The 19,511-nt window shown below is 37.6% G+C and overlaps 3 protein-coding genes across 8 annotated transcripts in view; 1 reads left to right on the top strand and 2 right to left on the bottom strand.

Moving 5' to 3' along the window:
• Positions 1–19,511, bottom strand: part of LOC133547997 (T-lymphocyte surface antigen Ly-9-like) — a 280,939-nt gene that overhangs the window by 245,163 nt on the left and 16,265 nt on the right. The window lies entirely within an intron of this gene.
• The window catches only part of LOC133548174 (CD48 antigen-like), a 160,771-nt gene that overhangs the window by 130,282 nt on the left and 10,978 nt on the right, over positions 1–19,511 (bottom strand). For 3 of the 4 annotated variants that reach the window (XM_061893514.1, XM_061893517.1, XM_061893513.1), the window contains 5 exons: positions 19,348–19,511; positions 19,117–19,215; positions 18,822–18,869; positions 18,530–18,628; positions 15,757–17,705 (listed from right to left, as the gene is read on the bottom strand). The exon at positions 19,348–19,511 is cut by the window's right edge and continues 70 nt beyond it. The exons of the other annotated variant lie outside the window; for it this stretch is intronic. In XM_061893514.1, the coding sequence (XP_061749498.1) occupies positions 17,461–17,705; positions 18,530–18,628; positions 18,822–18,869; positions 19,117–19,215; positions 19,348–19,511 (655 nt within the window). In that variant the 3' untranslated portion in view covers positions 15,757–17,460. Of the gene's footprint in view, positions 1–15,756; positions 17,706–18,529; positions 18,629–18,821; positions 18,870–19,116; positions 19,216–19,347 lie in introns of those variants that run through there. 4 annotated transcript variants of the gene reach the window in all.
• LOC133548024 (uncharacterized) overlaps positions 1–19,511 on the top strand; it is a 74,287-nt gene that overhangs the window by 26,644 nt on the left and 28,132 nt on the right. The window contains exons 1-3 of one of the 3 annotated variants that reach the window (XM_061893464.1): positions 1,288–1,526; positions 3,848–4,007; positions 4,221–4,469. In XM_061893464.1, coding sequence (XP_061749448.1) covers positions 1,491–1,526; positions 3,848–4,007; positions 4,221–4,469 — 445 coding nt within the window. In that variant the 5' untranslated portion in view covers positions 1,288–1,490. Of the gene's footprint in view, positions 1–1,287; positions 1,527–3,716; positions 4,008–4,220; positions 4,470–19,511 lie in introns of those variants that run through there. The other 2 variants (XM_061893466.1, XM_061893462.1) reach the window with 2 other exon arrangements.

A 19,511-nucleotide genomic window follows, 5' to 3' on the forward strand; every position in this document is an offset into this window, starting at 1 on the left:
TAAAGTTGTTTATATCACGTCAGTGTAAAAGGTATTTCTGTTGAACATGTATGCATTGCAATCGCCCTCACACTTCAGAATAAATTAAGTCCCTCCTTTGAGCACGAGGTCGTGTGAATAAGTCTAACAAAACCCACCACACGAACGTTTCCATTCCCACTCGCAAGGGAAGTGGGGAGTAATGCAGAAATGAGGGTGCGACGTCATCCTGATGCCTGCGACTCTAACCTCACAGTTGTGTCAAAAGTTTAAATGCACAATCCAGTCACCACACACAATATACTCCCCAAGCAAAAATTAATGTTTAACTCGTGAATTTCCTCCTGATACTTCAAAGTTTGGATATTTGATTAATTTGTGATTGTTATTTTATTTGCAAATTTATTATTAGCCTGTGGAATAAGTTTATTTTGATATTTAACTCTAAAGGCTGCAATTAGAAAAGAGGCATTCAATTTATATTCACATTTTACTTGATATGCCATTGATATTTTTAATGTCGATTTGACATGTCACTATAACTTTATACAAGCCTTGCTTGTTCAATATTCAATACAAAACTTGTTTGGGTCCCTATTAAAAGGTTAATTTGTTCAACCTTGGCCCGTGGCTCTGTTCAGTTTTAAATTTTGGCCCACTCTGTATTTGAGTTTGACACCCCTGAGATAGAGGAAAGAAAATTAACAAATGAATCACATTAACTATCTGATGTTCTCTCAACAGATGCGACATTACCTTCTTCAAAGACTTTTAGATAAAATTCAATTGGCATTTTTCACAACTCCACTAAATTTGGACTTTTTAGAATGTTTTTGTCGACAAGACCTGTATTATCTTGATACATATTGACGATGACCCGCCCTGCTATACTTCTGATTGGCCCTCAGCTATTTTCGCCTGACCAATCAGAAAATAAGAGCGGTACCATGAATTGATTAACGTGGACCCCACTTATTCGGGTGTTACCATTTAATGGTCAATTGTACGGAATATGTACTGAACTGTGCAATCTACTAATAAAAGTATCAATCAATCAATCAATCAAAAGTTTAATCATAACCGACTACAAAATGCAATTTCGAAACGGCGCGCGCGCACACAGCACACGCACTAACCACATCCGCTCCTTGTTTACTTCCTCTTTCAGCCCCTTAACCTCTCCTCTCCTCTCCTCTCATTGGCCAGTCCGCCAGCCAGCAAGTCACTGATTGGCCGAGTCTATTACCAAAGTCCTGGTTGCGATTGGATGGAAACATTTTTAGGGCTCTCAGGTTATGCATGTAAGAACCAGGCGCACAATATTAAGTGTACAGCTACATATACCACGAATTCTCTTCGTATTTTGAAAATCAATATTTAAGACTCTCAGGTATTGCAGGTTATCTGGCTTTCACTTTTACATTTGCTGTGTTCAGTGAAAAGATATCAAAAGACAGCAAACTAGTTTGGTAAAATTGGTGAAAGTGAATCGTCTATAATGGACTACCAACATGTTCTGGTCTATTTCATGTGGACTTTCACTGCAGGTAAGTTCTGATATTTCTTTTCCTATAATTCTTTATAAATGTAGACTTTGTACAAATAGAAAGAACATCTAACGTTGTGTTGTGTTGCACCTGTTGTGTGTTTTGCTACCAAACTAAATATTGTTCTACACAAAGTCTTGTTCTCATAATGGACTTGTGGAGCTTTGACTTGCACCAGTTCCGTTCAGTTCTGCAGCATCCCTTTTCTGTGCCCAGACCAAATCTTCATTTCTCCATTCTAACTTTGACAGGAGCAATGGTATCCAAAACATTGACAACACTTGATGTAGGGCTGGGCGATACATCGATACACATGATATATCGCGGCTTTGTCTCTGTGCGATAGAGAAAATGACTATATCGTGATATTCGAGTAGACGTTCTCACGCAGTTGCTGTTATGACAGGCATTAGTCACCAGGTTTTGTCTTTTTCAACCAAGTTCACGTCACCTCAAATGTCACATACGTATTGTGGCATACATTCAATATTTACATATACAAATATTAAATAAATAAAAATATTTTTTTAAAACAGACAAGTGAGGAAAGAAAACATATTTGAAAGTATAATTTCCATCATTGACTGACATCTGTGGACTGGTTGTATGTGTATGAAAAGAGAGATATTGATCTTGACACTTCATTAAGTATGTGATGTTCTCTCAACAGATGAGACATTACCTTCTTCAAAGACTTTTGGATAAAATTCAATTGGTATTTTCCACAACTCCACTAAATTTGGACTTTTTAGAATGTGTTTGTCGACAAGAGCTGTATTATCTTGATACATATTGACGATGACCCGCCCTGCTATACTTCTGATTGGCCCTCAGCTATTTTCGCCTGACCAATCAGAACGGAGGGGCTGTGTAAGAATAACCGCCCACAAAAGGGTGTCCCGCGCGCGCACGAGATGGAGAATCAGCGCGCGATAACAGTTTTTATGCGCTTGAATTTTTGGCACTAATGTGATGCCATATGCTAGCTATAGCTATACCCATATGCTATAGCTAGCATATGGGTAACGTTATAACGTTACCCATATGCTAGCTTATAATGTTACCCATGACGTTAGCTAGCAGAGCCGTGCGAGTGGTAATACGAGAGAAAGAAGGTGCGAATGAAGGAAGACTTACTTCCCAAGTTAAACAGCAGGGGGTACATCGTCTGGCAGTGGTTTGACTTCAAGCGGGAAGATGTCGAACAGACAACCGTAATAAGTCAAGCATGCGGCACAAGCGTTGCTACAAAAAGTAGCATTACTGCTAATATTTAGCATCATTTGAAAAGTCACCTGCTAGAGAATGAAGAGTGCTTACTTCGCATGTCAACATCTCCGTTCGGTGCCACACGCCCACACCATCAAAATGCCGAGGCAAACATTTCCACAGACACTGTATGAATAAAATAGAATTTAATAACGTCCGTAGTAACCTACCACATAGCAAAGGACGAATATTATGATTTCCTATTATGCAGCTCATTTTTATTTGACACTTAAAATGTTTCTGACAATCCTGCACTTTCTGTTTTGGAAATGACATGAACGTTTGTGCCACTGCTTAATAACTGTTTAATAAATATAGTTTTGGTCAATTGCCTTAGTTGTGATTTCCTTCTCTGCATGAAAGTTTAAAAGTAGCATATATTAATACAGTATTAACAAGAATGTTTTAATGTAGACACATAGGATCATCATACTGCTGTGATTATATCCAATCCAATCCACTTTATTTATATAGCACATTTAAACAACAAAATGTTTCCAAAGTGCTGCACAACAATATTAAAAACAACATTCAAATACAATCCTGAGCTCCACTAATGACTGAATAAAAACAAAAAATAAAAATAAATACAAACAAAACCAATATAAAATAAATATGATTAAAAACGATTTTAAGGGTGAAACCAATTAAAACAGTAAATAGAAATCAAAATTTTAAAACACAGAGGGCAACATATGTATCAAGTGTTAATTCAAGTCCAAGGCAAAATATTGAGATATTCATATCGACCAGCCCTAACTTGATGTATAAAAGTTCAACATATCATCAACATTAACATACAGGGCGTTTTCAAACTTAATCATTTCCACAAACTGGTATGGAAATTACTCTCATTACAATCATGGAAAGTAGATAATGCTGTGTTTATACACATTAAATCTGTTTATGTCCCTTTCACAGTTTCTGCACAGGATGTGAAATATTTCCTGAAGGGTCAGGACATACACTTCATGCCATCCATCTCTGAACAACCTATTAGATTAATCTGGCTACATAATGAAAATTATGTGGTGTTTTTTTCTGGCATGGAGGACATTGTGAAGTCTTCATACAAGAACAGAATCACTCTGGACCGGGTCTCTGCAGAACTCACCATCAAAAACGCCACATATGAAGACAGTGGAGACTATTTCCTAGAAATGAACATAAACAACAAGCCTGATACTTTCCAGCGTACAATTGAAGTTATAGGTAAGTTTACATTTCCACTCATAAACATTTTAACACAAATATTGAGCACTATAAATATTAACTTGTCTAATCTAGGTTCATTAACAATAGTGTTGATTGTGTTACATTTGAGCTCAAATGTGAACACGACTCAACACGACATGAATCTCCACCCCAAAAACAAAAGAAAAAAACATCTGAGCTCATGTTGACCATCCTTCTGTTTTCTTACAGACAAAGTATCCAAACCCAACATATCCTGTGAGATGAGCGACACAAAGCAGGCGACACTTGTGTGCTCAACAGAGTCCAAACATCCTCATTTATTAAAGTTGAAGTGGAGCTCACCAGGAAAGGAGCAGACTGGACCAAATTTAACAATAACTGTCAGGAATGAAGATGATGATCAAGTTTATCGTTGTGATGTCAGCAACCCTCTGACCAATGAAACGGCTTCATTCACCGCTAAGGACTGCTTCCCGGGTAATTATAATCAATAATGATGGCTGTGAAATGGTGGTTGTACATATTTAGATCTTATTTTGGATATGATGTACTTTGAAAAGTTGATTTGAGTTTGACTTTTGTTTTTCTGTGCAGGTAAAAGATCAGATGTTCATCTGATTATCATATTAGTCTGTATCTTCATTCTGGTCATCTTGTGTTGTGTTTTATACATAACACGTCAATATCTAAAAGGTACAGAAACTCGACATGACAAAAGACAATCAATCAAAGTCACATTAGTTATTGTTTTAAATGTAATTAATACCTTGTTGGGATGTTAGTTTCCTTACCTCACTAAGGTGATTGGAATGTAATTATCTTTGTGTTGTTGTTTCAGTGTCCAAAGAGCGTGATGAAAAGACATCCTTCTTAGACCAAGTACTCACTCTTCCCTCCAACTCAGGTAAACTAAGTCATTACACTTATTGTGTTCTGCTTCATGATATTATTTTTTATCCCGTTTCAGAATGTTGTGCATTTTTACCCTTTTTGGTGTGTTTTAGGACTGAAGGTGTTGACTGAGGATGAGAAGATGGATTCAGAAGGAGCCATGCTACTCACTGCTTCTGTTCCTGCACTTCATTCCTCTTCAACACACTTAAACACCATCACTGAACTTTCAGATACCACACTCAGTGATTGGGGAGGAATTACAAAACGAAGCAACAGTTGGTTATAAATCAGTTCTATATATGACATACATGTACTGTACATCTCAAAAAGAAGGACGATATCAGGGGGAAAAGAAAGACAATTTGTTTGCCCGTAACAACTAATATTTTGAAAAAGGAGTGAAGGAAGCCATTTATGTTAAAAGACCATTTTGAAACAAAAAAGGAGGTTGTAGCAACATGAGCTGACAAATTCTCCAACAACTGGATCATTTCTTTTTCCCCCCAAGATGTCGCCGCTGTAGTGGCTGCTGGTGGCAGGAGCTCTGTGCTCTTGTGTCATCCTTCTGTGTTCCTGGTGTTTCCTTCTTGTTTTCATGTCGGTTTTGTTTTTCCTTTTGGTTCGGGACCCTTTGGGACTGTCTGACAAGGGGTGGCACTTTCGAGACTTCTGTGGTGCTTTTTTGTGAACTTCTGGATCTGCCTCCTTTAGACCATGGAGACCAGCTGCTGGGTCTCTGCCACACCAGAGTCCGTTTGGAGAGACTGGAGGAGACGCGGATGAAGAGACAGAGCTGCGGAGCTGGTGCTGAGCGCCGGGACGGACGGGCTTCACAGTGTCTTGGCTGAATGAGCAGGTATCGGACACCTCGGTCTCCTTGGACGCATCCTCACTCATCCATGCAGACTGGACACTGGCCGAGAGTTAGTGAGCGGCCGAGTGGCTCTCTTGGTTGCTTTGTTGGGTCTGCTCCTGTCCCTGGCCATGCTCCCCCCCACCCCAGCAGACGATGGCGTGGAATACCGCAGAGGCCACCACACTGAATATATTTTTTTTAATTTTATATATATTTTTATGTAGCTGTATATAGAAATGGCTGGTTGCATCAGCTTTGCTCTTTTAATGTCCTTTGTGTTCTTTGATGTTTCCCTCTTACACACATGCTTATGTGTGCTTTAGCTATGAGTTTTTTTCCGTTGGCCTTAATCTGGACCCCCTCTCCAGGGGCCCAGCCTTAGACAGAATAATCTACCTGGACGTTGGAGTCTGCACCAAAGCTTGATTGATAACGTTTTCAAATGAATAGATATGAAACTGTACATATGTAATAGTGTGATGTTGTTGCGCTATATTATGAACGAGACAGGTTGTTATGTTTATTTTGAAGTATTGGTTTTATTTTGAAGAACCGGATGTCCGGTACAGGAAGTGACTTTGCTCTTGTTTTTGGATGGTTACTTCCTCTTCTATCGGACTTTTGATGGTGAGGTAATAGTTCTTCATTGTTCCGTGTTTCTTGTGTAAATATTATTTCTAAACTTTTATATTACTTTAAAAGTTAAAACAATAATGTTGTAGGTATAAGTGATGTGTTTAAGTATTTTTTAATGCATAATTTTGTTAAGTAAGGATTAGAGCGTCGAATGTTTGAAATGTTTGGTCATAATTACACATGGTATTTACGCAGGTATCACTCCGCCAGAAAAGTAGAGACCTCTTAATGTGTTTCGTGTTTCCAAAACAGGTATGTGGATTTGTGTATTATTGTTTTTTTTTTGTGATAAAACGTTTTTGTTAATGTAATTTAAATTATTATTTCAGTATGAATGAATGTTGTTTATTTCCTCTTCTATCGGACTTTTGCTGATGAGGTATCACTCCGCCAGAAAAGTAGAGACCTGTTTATGTGTTTCGTGTTTCCAAAACAGGTGGCCAATAAATGACGGAATGGTGGAGTGTCTCTTACTTACAAAAACAAACTACACAACGCAGAATAAGACTCACTACACATATATGATGTAAATACTGTACATAGATTGTGTAAATATTGCATAAATGTTATATTTTATGTCACTATATTTAGTTTATTTATACCTGCATTGTCCTTTCCATCCTTACACTTTCCATCATTGTAACTGAGCTACTGTGTGGAACAATTTCCCTTGTGGATCATTAAAGTTTGTCTAAGTCTATGATCAAAAAAGTATGAATGTTCTTAGAGGTTCTTTTTTTTTAAAGATGGAGAACCACTGTTTAAGACGATACATATTTCAGTAATTGTATAGAATAGACGGACCTGGCCTTGAGGAGGAGACGGTTTTATTTTCAAACAGTTGGAAAAAATATCTCCTAAGGCAGTGAGCAGCATTTAAGGAGCGAGTGAAGGTGATGAAAATAGAAATATTTAGTGTGTGCATTCAGGTAGAAGTAGTGAGGCACTGTGCTGCTAGTGTTTCAGTGAGACAAAGGCACCAGAGTGAGCTACAGTACAAAGTGTGTGTAGAAGAAGAGTGTAAAGGCGGCACCATGGCAAAGGTCTCGGGTGTGATGTCATACTGCCCTTCAAAAGTGCAAAAAGGTAAAATATATATTTATATATATCACTAGTGTGATGGGCTTCCAAGAGCGTAGCAGTGCATCCCACCTGAGAACATTTAGTGTGGACCACTCCAGCTCCGACAAAGTTTGCAGGGTTAGGATCAACGCCCTCCAGCAAACCCACACCAAAACCTATAATCTAGCAAACATAAGTCATGTCAAGTATTAGCAAGCATTAACTCTTTGTCATACAAGCATTAAAATATGTTTTGTCATGAGGTTTGGACATCAGGTCCTGATTGTTCTCTGTTTTAAAACACTGAAAATCCAAAATGTACAAAAGCTTCACTTCATGTGTGGTGATGTCCAAAACCTTGTAATGTGCATTGCTGCCACCTACAGGACATGAGGAAACATTACAGTCTATATGACACATCATCTGGATAGGTTGATTGGCAACACTAAATTGGCCCTAGTGTGTGAATGTGAGTGTGAATGTTGTCTGTCTATCTGTGTTGGCCCTGCGATGAGGTGGCGACTTGTCCAGGGTGTACCCCGCCTTCCGCCCGATTGTAGCTGAGATAGGCGCCAACGCCCCCCGCGACCCCGAAAGGGAATAAGCGGTAGAAAATGGATGGATGGATGGATCTTATCACATATTCAGTAAATGATGTGAACCATACAGTCTTTTATTATATTCATGCGACCCCGAAAGGGACAAGCGGTAGAAAAATGGATGGATGGATGTGAACTGTATTGCTATTTATTTTTGTTTTAGAAATTATTTCTAAAAAGTAGTAGGAATAAATAAGCTTTGCTACTTCCTAATCCTTTTCGGAATGTAAAACTGTAACTGTATACATGTTTGAAACACATCACTATATTGTTTTTATTTTTAAAATTTATTAAATCATGTCCAAAATAAATAAATACTTACAATACAATGACTCATATCCGTGGTCTATGTAGCTGCAGCATACATAATAGGTGGCACACCGTGATGACAAAACTAACCAATGTTATTTAAAATATTGTCATAAATTGATTTGTTTTGAAAAATTAAACATAAAATCTATTGTTGGACTTAATTTACAAAAAATTATATCAAACACAATGGCTAAATAACAATTGGCATACATTTTGAACAATTACTAGCACTGTAAAATATTGATACACAATTTAAAAAATCCTAAATACAATTATTTTTGTTTACATAATGTCTATTTTTAAATAAGAAAATATTTGTATTGAACAGATTAAAAATATATAGTAGAAAAATGTTGCTATATTTTTTTATAAGATGTTATTAAATACATTTTAAATAAAATAATTATTGATTAATTTAAAAAATATATATTAAAATTGATTTAACTTAATTTAAAAAATTACATTAAATACAACAAATATATATATATTTTATAGATTAGAAATTAATTAAGAATCATTTTTTAAATAAGAAAATAATTGTATTGAACAGATTTAAAAAAGTAGAAAAATATTGTTATATGGTTTTCTAAAATATTAAATACATTTTAAATAAAATAATTATTGATTAATTTCAAAAATATATATTAAAATTGATTCAACTTAATTTACAAAATTACATTAAATACAAAAAATATATATATTTTATAGAATAGAAATTAATTAATAATCATTTTTTAAATAAGAAAATAATTGTATTGAACAGATTTAAAAAAGTAGAAAAATATTGTTATATGGTTTTATAAAATATTAAATACATTTTAAATAAAACAGTTATTGATTCATTTTGAAAAAAATATATCTTAAAATTGATTAAACTTAATTTACAAAATTGCATTAAATACTACAAAAATATATGTTTTTTATAGATTAAAAATGAATGAATTATTTTTTAAATAATGGTAAAAAATATTGTTACAATTAGTCACAACATTATATTTAATACTTTTTTAAGTTAAATATTTGTTTTACATTGATACACTTAAAAAAATGAATGGGAAAAATATTTATACACTTACTTTAGAACATTTTTCTCATGAACCCGCATGTATGATTGTCTTAGACATAGATGAGTGTCAGTGTATAGTCCAGAGTGTAAGTAATAGTAATTTATCATTACTATTATTAAGTCTCTTGAGTGGCGTGCTTTGATATCTTGGATTATCGCCTGCCTGTCAAACAACCTTTTGTTTAAAATGTTTAATATTTAAATGTGTTTTTGTTTTGCAAGATTCAGAAGAACTTGTGCAATACAACCACTTTTTCCTTAGTGACATCCTGTAAAACTTCAGTTTAAATGTATAAGTGTTGAACTTTTGAGTGTCTTTTTGCAAACACCCTGATGATGTTTTCTCATGCTTTGAACATGAATTAAACTTTGTTTAAAACAATAACATTTGTTTCCTAACTTTTATGCTTCATGTATGTCAACAAGTCACTTTTGTGTAAAAGCGTGTGCCGTCATCTACTCAAACAGAAGGACCTCACTCTGGCATAAAGCCATAGAAATATGCAGAGCTGCTGAGATGACAGACAAGAGGATAAAAACAGGGCACTAGAGACAGTGCATGCAACAGATAGCCGGCGGCCGCGAGTCCCACCCAGGCTGGAACGCTCGGACAGGTTCCGAAATCAGACTCCAGGCATGAGTGAGAACAGCACGTGCAAATTCTGCTGGAACATGCACAGGTGCGGACGCGACCTGTGTCCTGCATTTGGAAAAAACTGTCGCCACTGTGAAACAGCAAATAATTTTTACCAAGGTGTGTATGAAGAGAGGCCAAGCTACACGACAACTACATGCAGCTGACATGGAGGTACATGAGGACATGGACAGGTCTGACACAGAGGCTCACATATACACAGCAGAGTGCAGAGGGGCAATTCAGGGTCGGGGGAAGAAATGGTTTGCCTACATAAAAATGAATGGAGGGTCTCAGAGGTGTCAGTTAGATTTAGGGGCTACCTGTGATGTTATGAGCATAAAAGACATGAGGAGACTTGCTCCAGAAGCTAAATTACTACCAAGCCAGACCAGATTAGTACGGTATTCGGGTCAATCAATGCACTCCATAGGCATATTCCAAACAGAGTGTCTAGTGAGGGGAAAAGCGCACAAGCTACAATTTGAGATAGTAAGAAGCGGGCAGAGACCCCTATTGTCAGGTGAAACAAGTGAGCGTTTAGGTTTTAATGCACTTCACCATTCCAAAAGAGCTGCTTATGGTAAGGCATAGTATCTTAGAGCCACTAACCAGGCAGCACCTTGACCCTGGACTATGTTAAGGTAACGTGTGGAGTTCCCCAGAGTTCAGTCCTTGGCCCTGCACTCTTCAGCATCTACATGCTGCCGCTAGGTGACATCATACGCAAATACGGTGTTAGCTTTCACAGTTATGCTGATGACACCCAACTCTACATGCCCCTAAAGCTGACCAACACGCCGGACTGTAGTCAGCTGGAGGCGTGTCTTAATGAAATTAAACAATGGATGTCCGCTAGCTTTTTGCAACTCAACGCCAAAAAAACGGAAATGCTGATTATCGGTCCTGCTAGACACCGACCTCTATTTAATAATACAACTTTAACATTTGACAACCAAACAATTTAACAAGGTGACTCGGTAAAGAATCTGGGTATTATCTTCGACCCAACTCTCTCCTTTGAGGCACACATTAAAAGCGTTACAAAAACAGCCTTCTTTCATCTCTGTAATATCGCTAAAATTCGCTCCATTTTGTCCAGTAACGATGCGGAGCTCATTATCCATGCATTTGTTACGTCTCGTCTCGACTACTGTAGCGTATTATTTTCGGGTCTCCCCATGTCTAGCATTAAAAGATTACAGTTGGTACAAAATGCGGCTGCTAGACTTTTGACAAGAACAAGAACATTTGATCACATTACACCTGTACTGGCTCACCTGCACTGGCTTCCTGTGCACTTAAGATGTGACTTTAAGGTTTTACTACTTACGTATAAAAAAACTGCACGGTCTATCTCCATCCTATCTTGCCGATTGTATTGTACCATATGTCCCGGCAGGAAATCTGCGTTCAAAGGACTTCGGCTTATTAGTGATTCCTAAAGCCCAAAAAAAGTCTGCGGGCTTTAGAGCGTTTTCCGTTCGGGCTCCAGTACTCTGGAATGCCCTCCCGGTAACAGTTTGAGTTGCTACCTCAGTAGAAGCATTTAAGTCTCACCTTAAAACTCATTTGTATACTCTAGCCTTTAAATAGACCTCCTTTTTAGACCAGTTGATCTGCCGCTTCTTTTCTTTTTCTCCTTTGTACCCCTCTCCATTGTGGAGGGGGTCCGGTCCGATGACCATAGATGAAGTACTGGCTGTTCAGAGTCGGGACCCAGGATGGACCGCTCGTCGGGACCCAGGATGGACCGCTCGCCTGTGTATCGGTTGGGGACAGACAGGCTGCGGATAAGACACCAGACAGCCAAACTCTGGTACGACAGATTGGCCAGGGACCTGCCTGAGCTGTGTATTGGACAGGAAATAAGGATGAATCCCCTGCCTGGGGAGAAGACGGGCAGGTGGCGAAGAGGAGATTGTCTACAAGAGGTGGGCCCCAGATCGTACCTAATGGTCCGGCCCTCACTGACTTGGGACCATTGCAAAATGATGTGCGTCCCAAAGTCACCAGCCTTGGCGTCACTATAGACAGCGATTTTAAACTAGATAAACAAGTCAATGGCGTTTTAAAATCGTGTTTTTATCACCTTTGTCTTTTAGTAAAGGTTAAACCGTTTTTATCTTTTAACCTTTTTGAACAAGTCGTGCATGAGTTTATTTCAAGTGGCCTGGACTACTGCAATGCACTTTATGCTGGCATTAGCCAAAAAGCTCTCTCCCGGTTGCAGTTAGTCCAGAACGCGGCAGCACGACTTTTAACAGGGGCCAGGAAACGCCAGCATATAACCCCAATTCTTCAGAGTTTGCACTGGCTCCCTGTTCATTTTAGAATTGATTTTAAAACATTGCTGTTTGTTTTTAAATCTTTACATGGACTGGCACCTCAGTATATCTCGGACCTCATCCAAATTTACATTCCTGCGCGCGCTCTGAGGTCCGAGAGCCAGTTCCATCTCGTGGTGCCCAAGACCAGACTTAAGACCAGGGGAGACAGGGCCTTCTCTGTGGTCGGCCCTAAGCTCTGGAACACTCTGCCCCTCCATGTTCAAACTGCTTCCACAGTGGAGTGTTTTAAGTCTCGTCTTAAGACCCACTTTTATTCTTTGGCTTTTAACACTACGTGAGTTGTGTGGTCCTCTGTCCTCTGTTGTCCTCTGTGTTTTTTATACACTTTGATTTCTATTTTACTGTTTTAATTGATTTTACCCTTTAAATCTGTTTTTATATTGTTTTTTTATATTGGTTTTATATTTATTTATTTTTTTGTTTTTATTCAGTCATTGGTGGAGCATAATATTGTTTTTAACATGGCTGTGCAGCACTTTGGAAACGTTATTGTTGTTTAAATGTGCTATATAAATAAAGTGGATTGGATTGGATTAGTGGATGTTGAGGGGACATTCTCTCGCCGTAACCGGGTGGATTTGCGACCAGCGGAGAGGGACGCGGCCGAGCGCCATTCTGAGCAAAACTGTGTACAGCACAGCTGCCCGCCTGATGGGCAACCATGCGGTACACCCAGCAAAGTAATGGACACTGACACAGGTGTCCAGGCCGTCAGGCCACTCAGGCAGAGTGACCAGCACCAGCCTACGGCTGGACTACCTCAATCACCATCACCACCACCACTATTTGCGCCAGCCGGGCACAGGACAGCCAGCAGCAGGGTGGTGAAAGTGACTGACAGACTTGATCTTTAGGCACGTCCAAACTCTTGAGTTTTGTTGGTTAAAGTATACCTGGGACTGGTTTGTTAAGATTGTTGACACACACACACACACACACACACACACACACACACACACACACACACACACACACAAAGATTGTTGTAATGCTGGTATAACATTGGTTTGCATTAAGTATTATTTGCACTAAAACATTGGTTCTCACTGTGCTTGCACTACGGTTTTCAGCAATGTAAAAGTTGGCATCTATAAGAGGGGAAACGTTATAGTGTTTATGTGGTCACTACACCCCTTGTGAAATGGTATGACCCAGCAGCATGGAGGAGGTGGGCATGTGTGATGTTCTGGTGCCAGTTGAATACAGTCGTACTAGAATATACACTGTTGTCTCGAGTCTCATTATTCATACACACAAACATTATTCTTAGGAGAATGTCATTTTCACATCTTTAGTAGAGATTGTAGTTGCCGACTCGATGAAAAATAAATAACATCTTGTAGACCGACCTGATTGTCTTCACACATACCAGCGTGGTGAATTGTTTTTGGTCCTTTTTTATATTATCTCAACACTTTTATACTATTTGATTCCAACAAGAATTTCAATAGATGCTTGTCTGCAGGATTGTAAAAACATGGGAAACTATTTTGTTTGTTTGTTTGTTTTTAGTACAAATTAACAATATTAAGACAATATAGTCAACATGTGGTAACAGTGCAAAGTAGTGGTCTTACTGGGGCCGGTGACTATGGCTGTAAGTTATCCACCGTGCCAGTAAAGGTCAAGTCCAAAAAAGGTCACCAAGTTGTGGAAACATATGCCTTTCTGGACCAATGCAGCTCTGGCTACTTTTGTAAATCAAATCTGATGAGCAAGTTGAATGTTTCAGGAAGAGGAACTAAAATTCTCTTACGCACTTTAGGCCAAGAAAAGATTGTAGGGTGTTGCATTGTGTCAGATCTGGAGGTAGCAGGTCTGAAAAGTGATTTCTACTGTGACTTGCCAGATATATTTACACAAAAGAAAATGCCTGTATGCAGGAGCAACATACCACGGGAACAGGATCTGGTCAGATGGCCATATTTGCGTGGGGTACACTTACCTGAAATTGATGCAGACATTGAACTGTTGATCGGCTTAAATGCACCAAGAGCTCTTGAGCCAACAAAGGTGATTCCAAGCGAAGAAGGAGGACCGTGCGCCATTCAGACCATGTTGGGATGGACTGTCAATGGGCCAATGTTCGAAGCAGACTTGGAACAACCTAACATCACTGCTAACCGCATCTCTGCGGTGAAATTGGATGAACTTTGGAAGCAGTAGTTTCAACTCGACTTCCCTGAACGCAGTCATGAAGAGCAACTGGGTCCATCAAGAGAAGATGGCCAGTTTATAGAAATGGTGAAAAGCTCTGTTGAGCTGGTGGATGGTCACTACACCATTGGTTTGCCTTTAAAAAAGGAAATGTGTGCATGCCTGATAACCGCAAGTTAGCAGAGCAACGCGCCTTGAATTTGAAAAGAAGGTTCCAAAGGGATGCCTTTTTCTATGCGGACAACGCCATGTCCATGCACAACATTATCTGTGGTTATGCTGAAAGAGTGCCTGTGGAAGGTCTAGCATGTAACCATGGAAATACCTGGTATATTCCTCATCATGGTGTGTACCATCCGCACAAGAAAAAAATCAGAGTGGTGTTTTCCAAAGGGATGACTCGTATGCTGTGCGTAGATGGAAAGAACTTCAGTATATGTCCAACCTGTTCAGAAAAGATGGACGTAAGAATAGCTACCGTAGCTTCAAGAACGCCAAAAATGGAATAAGACCAAGCACAATTTAGTTCCAGGAGACATTGTGCTTGTTGTGGATGACTCTGCACCTCACAACTCTTGGATTATGGGGAGAGTTGTCAAGGTTGTTCAAGATAAAAGAGGACTTGTTTGACAAGCCAAGATCAAGACCAGGACAAGCTTTCTGGACAGGCCTGTCACTAAAATGTGTCTGCTTCAGGAAGCCGAGGACATCTGATGGGATTACTTGTTGACAGGACTTGACTTTGAATATGACTAGTGACAGAGACCACACTCTGTGTAGGCTCTGAAAGTTCTGGTACCTCTGGCCCAGTGACATTTACATATACGTGAAGAATATGCCCGTTCAAGGACACTGAAAATGAACTATTCTTATAACTGCAAAAGGAAAATCTAATGTTCTTGTTTGATTTGATGTATTTTACATTGAATATGTCTGTGCTGCTACTATTGTTCAGTAATTATTACAGTATGTTATAATAATTAGGGGCCGGAACGAAGAGGAAGGGATATGTTTCTTTCTTGTCACCTGGGGTAGTGGGTGTGGCTACCTGTGTGTGTGTGTGTGGGGGGGGGGGGGGATGAATGATTGCTGAATAAATATCACCTGCACCTGTCTGTGAATTGTTTGGCTTGTTTGGAGAGAGTGTGAACCTGGGTGCCGTTACTTCTGTTGACCGCAAAAGGACCACAAACCATCTGAATGTAATGTATTGTATTTTTACTCAAATGGGGAAAAAAAATCACCCTCAAAACAACAGTAATGACTTCATTCTGCATGCTTGGACCCAGCGTGTCAGACAGAGCCCTGCTTTCCACTCTTACTGACTCAGAGGTGGGTAGAGTAGCCAGAAATTGTACTCAAGTAAGAGTACTGTTACTTTAGAGATTTATTACTCAAGTAAAAGTAAGGAGTAGTCACCCAAATATTTACTTGAGTAAAAGTAAAAAGTATGTTGTGAAAAAACTACTCAAGTACTGAGGAACTGATGAGTAACCTGTTTTTTTTTTAATGATTACGGCAACAAATAATGCAAAAAAACAAAAAAATAGCAGTGAGCAAATTCAGAGCCAGGAATATCTCTTAAGCAACTAAAACAATATTATATATTAAATAATAGTACATTAAAATAAAAAAAAATTAAGGAAAATTGAGCCACAATAACTTAACAGCACCGTAGGCTCAGTAGGCATTTATTGATTGATTGATTGATTGATTGATTGATTGAAACTTGTATTAGTAGATTGCACAGTACAGAACATATTCCGTACAATTGACCACTAAATGGTAACACTGCAATACGTTTTTCAACGTTAGTCAATTACTTAATAAATGACCAAATCGAGGTGATCTACTTCATATATACATATACATACACACACATCATATATATATATATGTATATATATATATATATATATATATATATATATATATATATATATATATATAAATATAGATGTATATACATACACACATATCATATATATATATATATATATATATATATATATATATATATATATATATATATATACCTTTATATATACAGTATATAATTTATACTTATTTATTTTGCCGTTTTTGTTGACATGTTAAAGGTGTTTTAATGAATATACATGCATGTTTAACATATAGATTCCTATCTTTAATGAAGACAATAATATAAGTTGGTGTATTACCTGATTCTGATGACTTACATTGATTGGAATCAGACAGTACAGTGCTGATAACGTCCCGGTTTTCAAATGGAGGAGAAAAAAAGTTCCTCTTTTCTGTCTAATACATCATGAAAGTCGTTGGTTTTTGGCATCTTATTTGTCCAGCTTCCATATTCGTTTTTATACACTTTACAAGAAATACATTGGCGGCAAACTCCGTAGCTTGCTAGATTGTTTGCGCTGGCTTTCGGAGACTCTTATTTTGTTAACGCAGGCGCGATGGGGCGGCGCTTTTATTGTGAAGACAGGAACTGTGCGATCAGTCTTTAGGCTTTTGACGGGAAGTACGGTTGAAATAAAAAGTGTCTTTTTTCCTTTACACTTTTGATTGATTGGTTGATTGATTGAAACTTTTATTAGTAGATTGCACAGTTCCTACTTTGAATGCGTGTCTGACAAAATCAAAACAAACATTAATAGAACGATAAAAAAGTAGCGAGTAGCGAGCTGAATGTAGATAAATGGAACGAAGTAAAAGTAGCGTTTCTTCTTTATAAATATACTCAAGTAAAAGTAAAAGTATGTTGCATAAAAACTACTCTTAGAAGTACAATTTATCCCAAAAATTACTCAAGTAGATGTAACGGAGTAAATGTAGCGCGTTACTACCCACCTCTGTACTGACTATATAGTTTCTGATAGTCCCACATGTGGTGTTGTCACCAGGAGTCCTGATTGATTATTAAAAAATGCTTTCCTCTTGTAGAGAAATGAAGGAAGAGACTTTTCTCAATGTGACTAGACGCAAACTGCCTGTGTTGCTTGTCCTTGGAAGGATGGGAAGTGTTGGTTTCCATCCATGACGATCTATCGGCACTCTGATCAGTGTTGCTTGACTCAGTACGTCATCTTCATGTTTCACATTTTCTCCTCCATAAACTTGCTGAGACTTTCTGGTATCCTCAAGTAGAGTGGTAGTGTTGATGTCTGAGGAGGTAAAAGAAGGATTAGAAGAAGCAGTCTACTGTATATTTAGTACTGGAGTTGCTTCAGGCTATATAAAATATAAATTGTTTCTAGACTATAAGCCGCACAGGCGTATAAATAGCGCCCAATACATTTTAAAATGTATATATTTTCTTAAATATGGGAAAAAACATTTTCCCATAAAGTAGCCACACCGATATATAAGCCCCAGATATATACTTTGTGAAAATTAGTTATTTACACTGAAATATTTTGTTACTCTTTATTTACATTAATCAAGTGTTTGCACACAGTATTTGTAGAACGGCAGTCATTGATGTCATTCATGTGATTCATCCTCTATAAAATGAAGATCTTTTTAATAAGGTTCAATATGTTTATCAGGATTGTTCTTCCTTGTACTTTCTAAATACTTTGAATTCAAACAGTTTCTTACAGTGACTTATTTTAGTACATTTTTTGATTACTTTGCATAATATATAGTTAGTTCATATTACGGAAAATACAGTAGATGAAACTATAACAAGTCGGATCACAAAGCAGAACATGGCAACTAACAAGTTTAAATCTTCTCAGTTATGTTTGTGCTCTTCTTCTAAATTAATTTTTTCCTTCAGTCTCTGATTGAAAAAAAGGTGTGTGCTCTGTTTGTTTGGACAATGAAACAAACATTTGGCAAACATACAACAACACAAAAATGTCCAAACTTGTTAGCTGGATAAGGAAACTACTAAGATCCTGGCGAGCTATTTAAAATAAATGTCTAAAATAAGAACACAAGTCGGATCATGAATCAGAACATAAGAGTACCAACTTTAGTTTACCTGAGTCAAGCTTTTCTTCTGGTTTCTGCTGTTTATTCATCTTCTCTTTGGAAGGAAGTGTGGATGCGCTTTCCTGATGCTGTTTGGACACTGAATCATCAAACAACAACACAAAGATAATTACATTCTAATCACGTTAGCGAGGTAAGGAAGCTATCATCCCAAAAAGTTTTTAATTACATTTAAATAAATAACTAAAAATTAATAAATATTATGACAATTTGCTGATGAAATAAACTGTAATTAAGTGAATATGAAAACATTACATGTAAACTTAAATGAAGGATCGTACCTTTTACTGCACTTGATCTTCTGTTCCAAATATGTTCATCACAACATGCTGCAAGACCAAAGAGCAAATGAACAAATTATTGATATGTAATGACATGTAAAAACAGGAACACAGCGTGATTTGGGTTGAAGGTTTGTGCACACAAAAAGTATTGGTTTTAAATGTTTTTGAATGTACATGATATTAATTAATCAACAGCAGTTTAATTCTCTCCACGGGATGAAAGAGTGCATCGTTTAAATCATTCAAATATTTTTTAAAGTGTTTTGGGTTTTGTCATGTCGAGTTTCTGTACCTTTTAAATGTTGACAATTTATGTATAAAACACACCAAGTGATGACCTGAATGAAGATACAGACAAATATGATAATCAGACGAACATCTGATCTTTTACCTGCACAGAAAAACAAAAGTCAAACTCAAATCAACTTTTCAAAGGACATTATATCCAAAATAACATTTAAACAATATACAACCACAATTTTAAATATTTATCTTGCATCATTATTGATTACAGTATAATTACCCAGGAAGCAGTCCTTAGCGGTGAATGAAGCCGTTTCATTGGTCAGAGGGTTGCTGACATCACAACGATAAACTTGATCATTAGTTATTGTTAAATTTGGTCCAGTCTGCTCCTTTCCTGGTGAGCTCCACTTAAACTTTAATAAATGAGGATGTTTGGACTCT

The sequence above is a fragment of the Nerophis ophidion genome, linkage group LG02 (genome assembly GCF_033978795.1).
Source record: "Nerophis ophidion isolate RoL-2023_Sa linkage group LG02, RoL_Noph_v1.0, whole genome shotgun sequence".
NCBI classification, from domain to species: domain Eukaryota; kingdom Metazoa; phylum Chordata; class Actinopteri; order Syngnathiformes; family Syngnathidae; genus Nerophis; species Nerophis ophidion.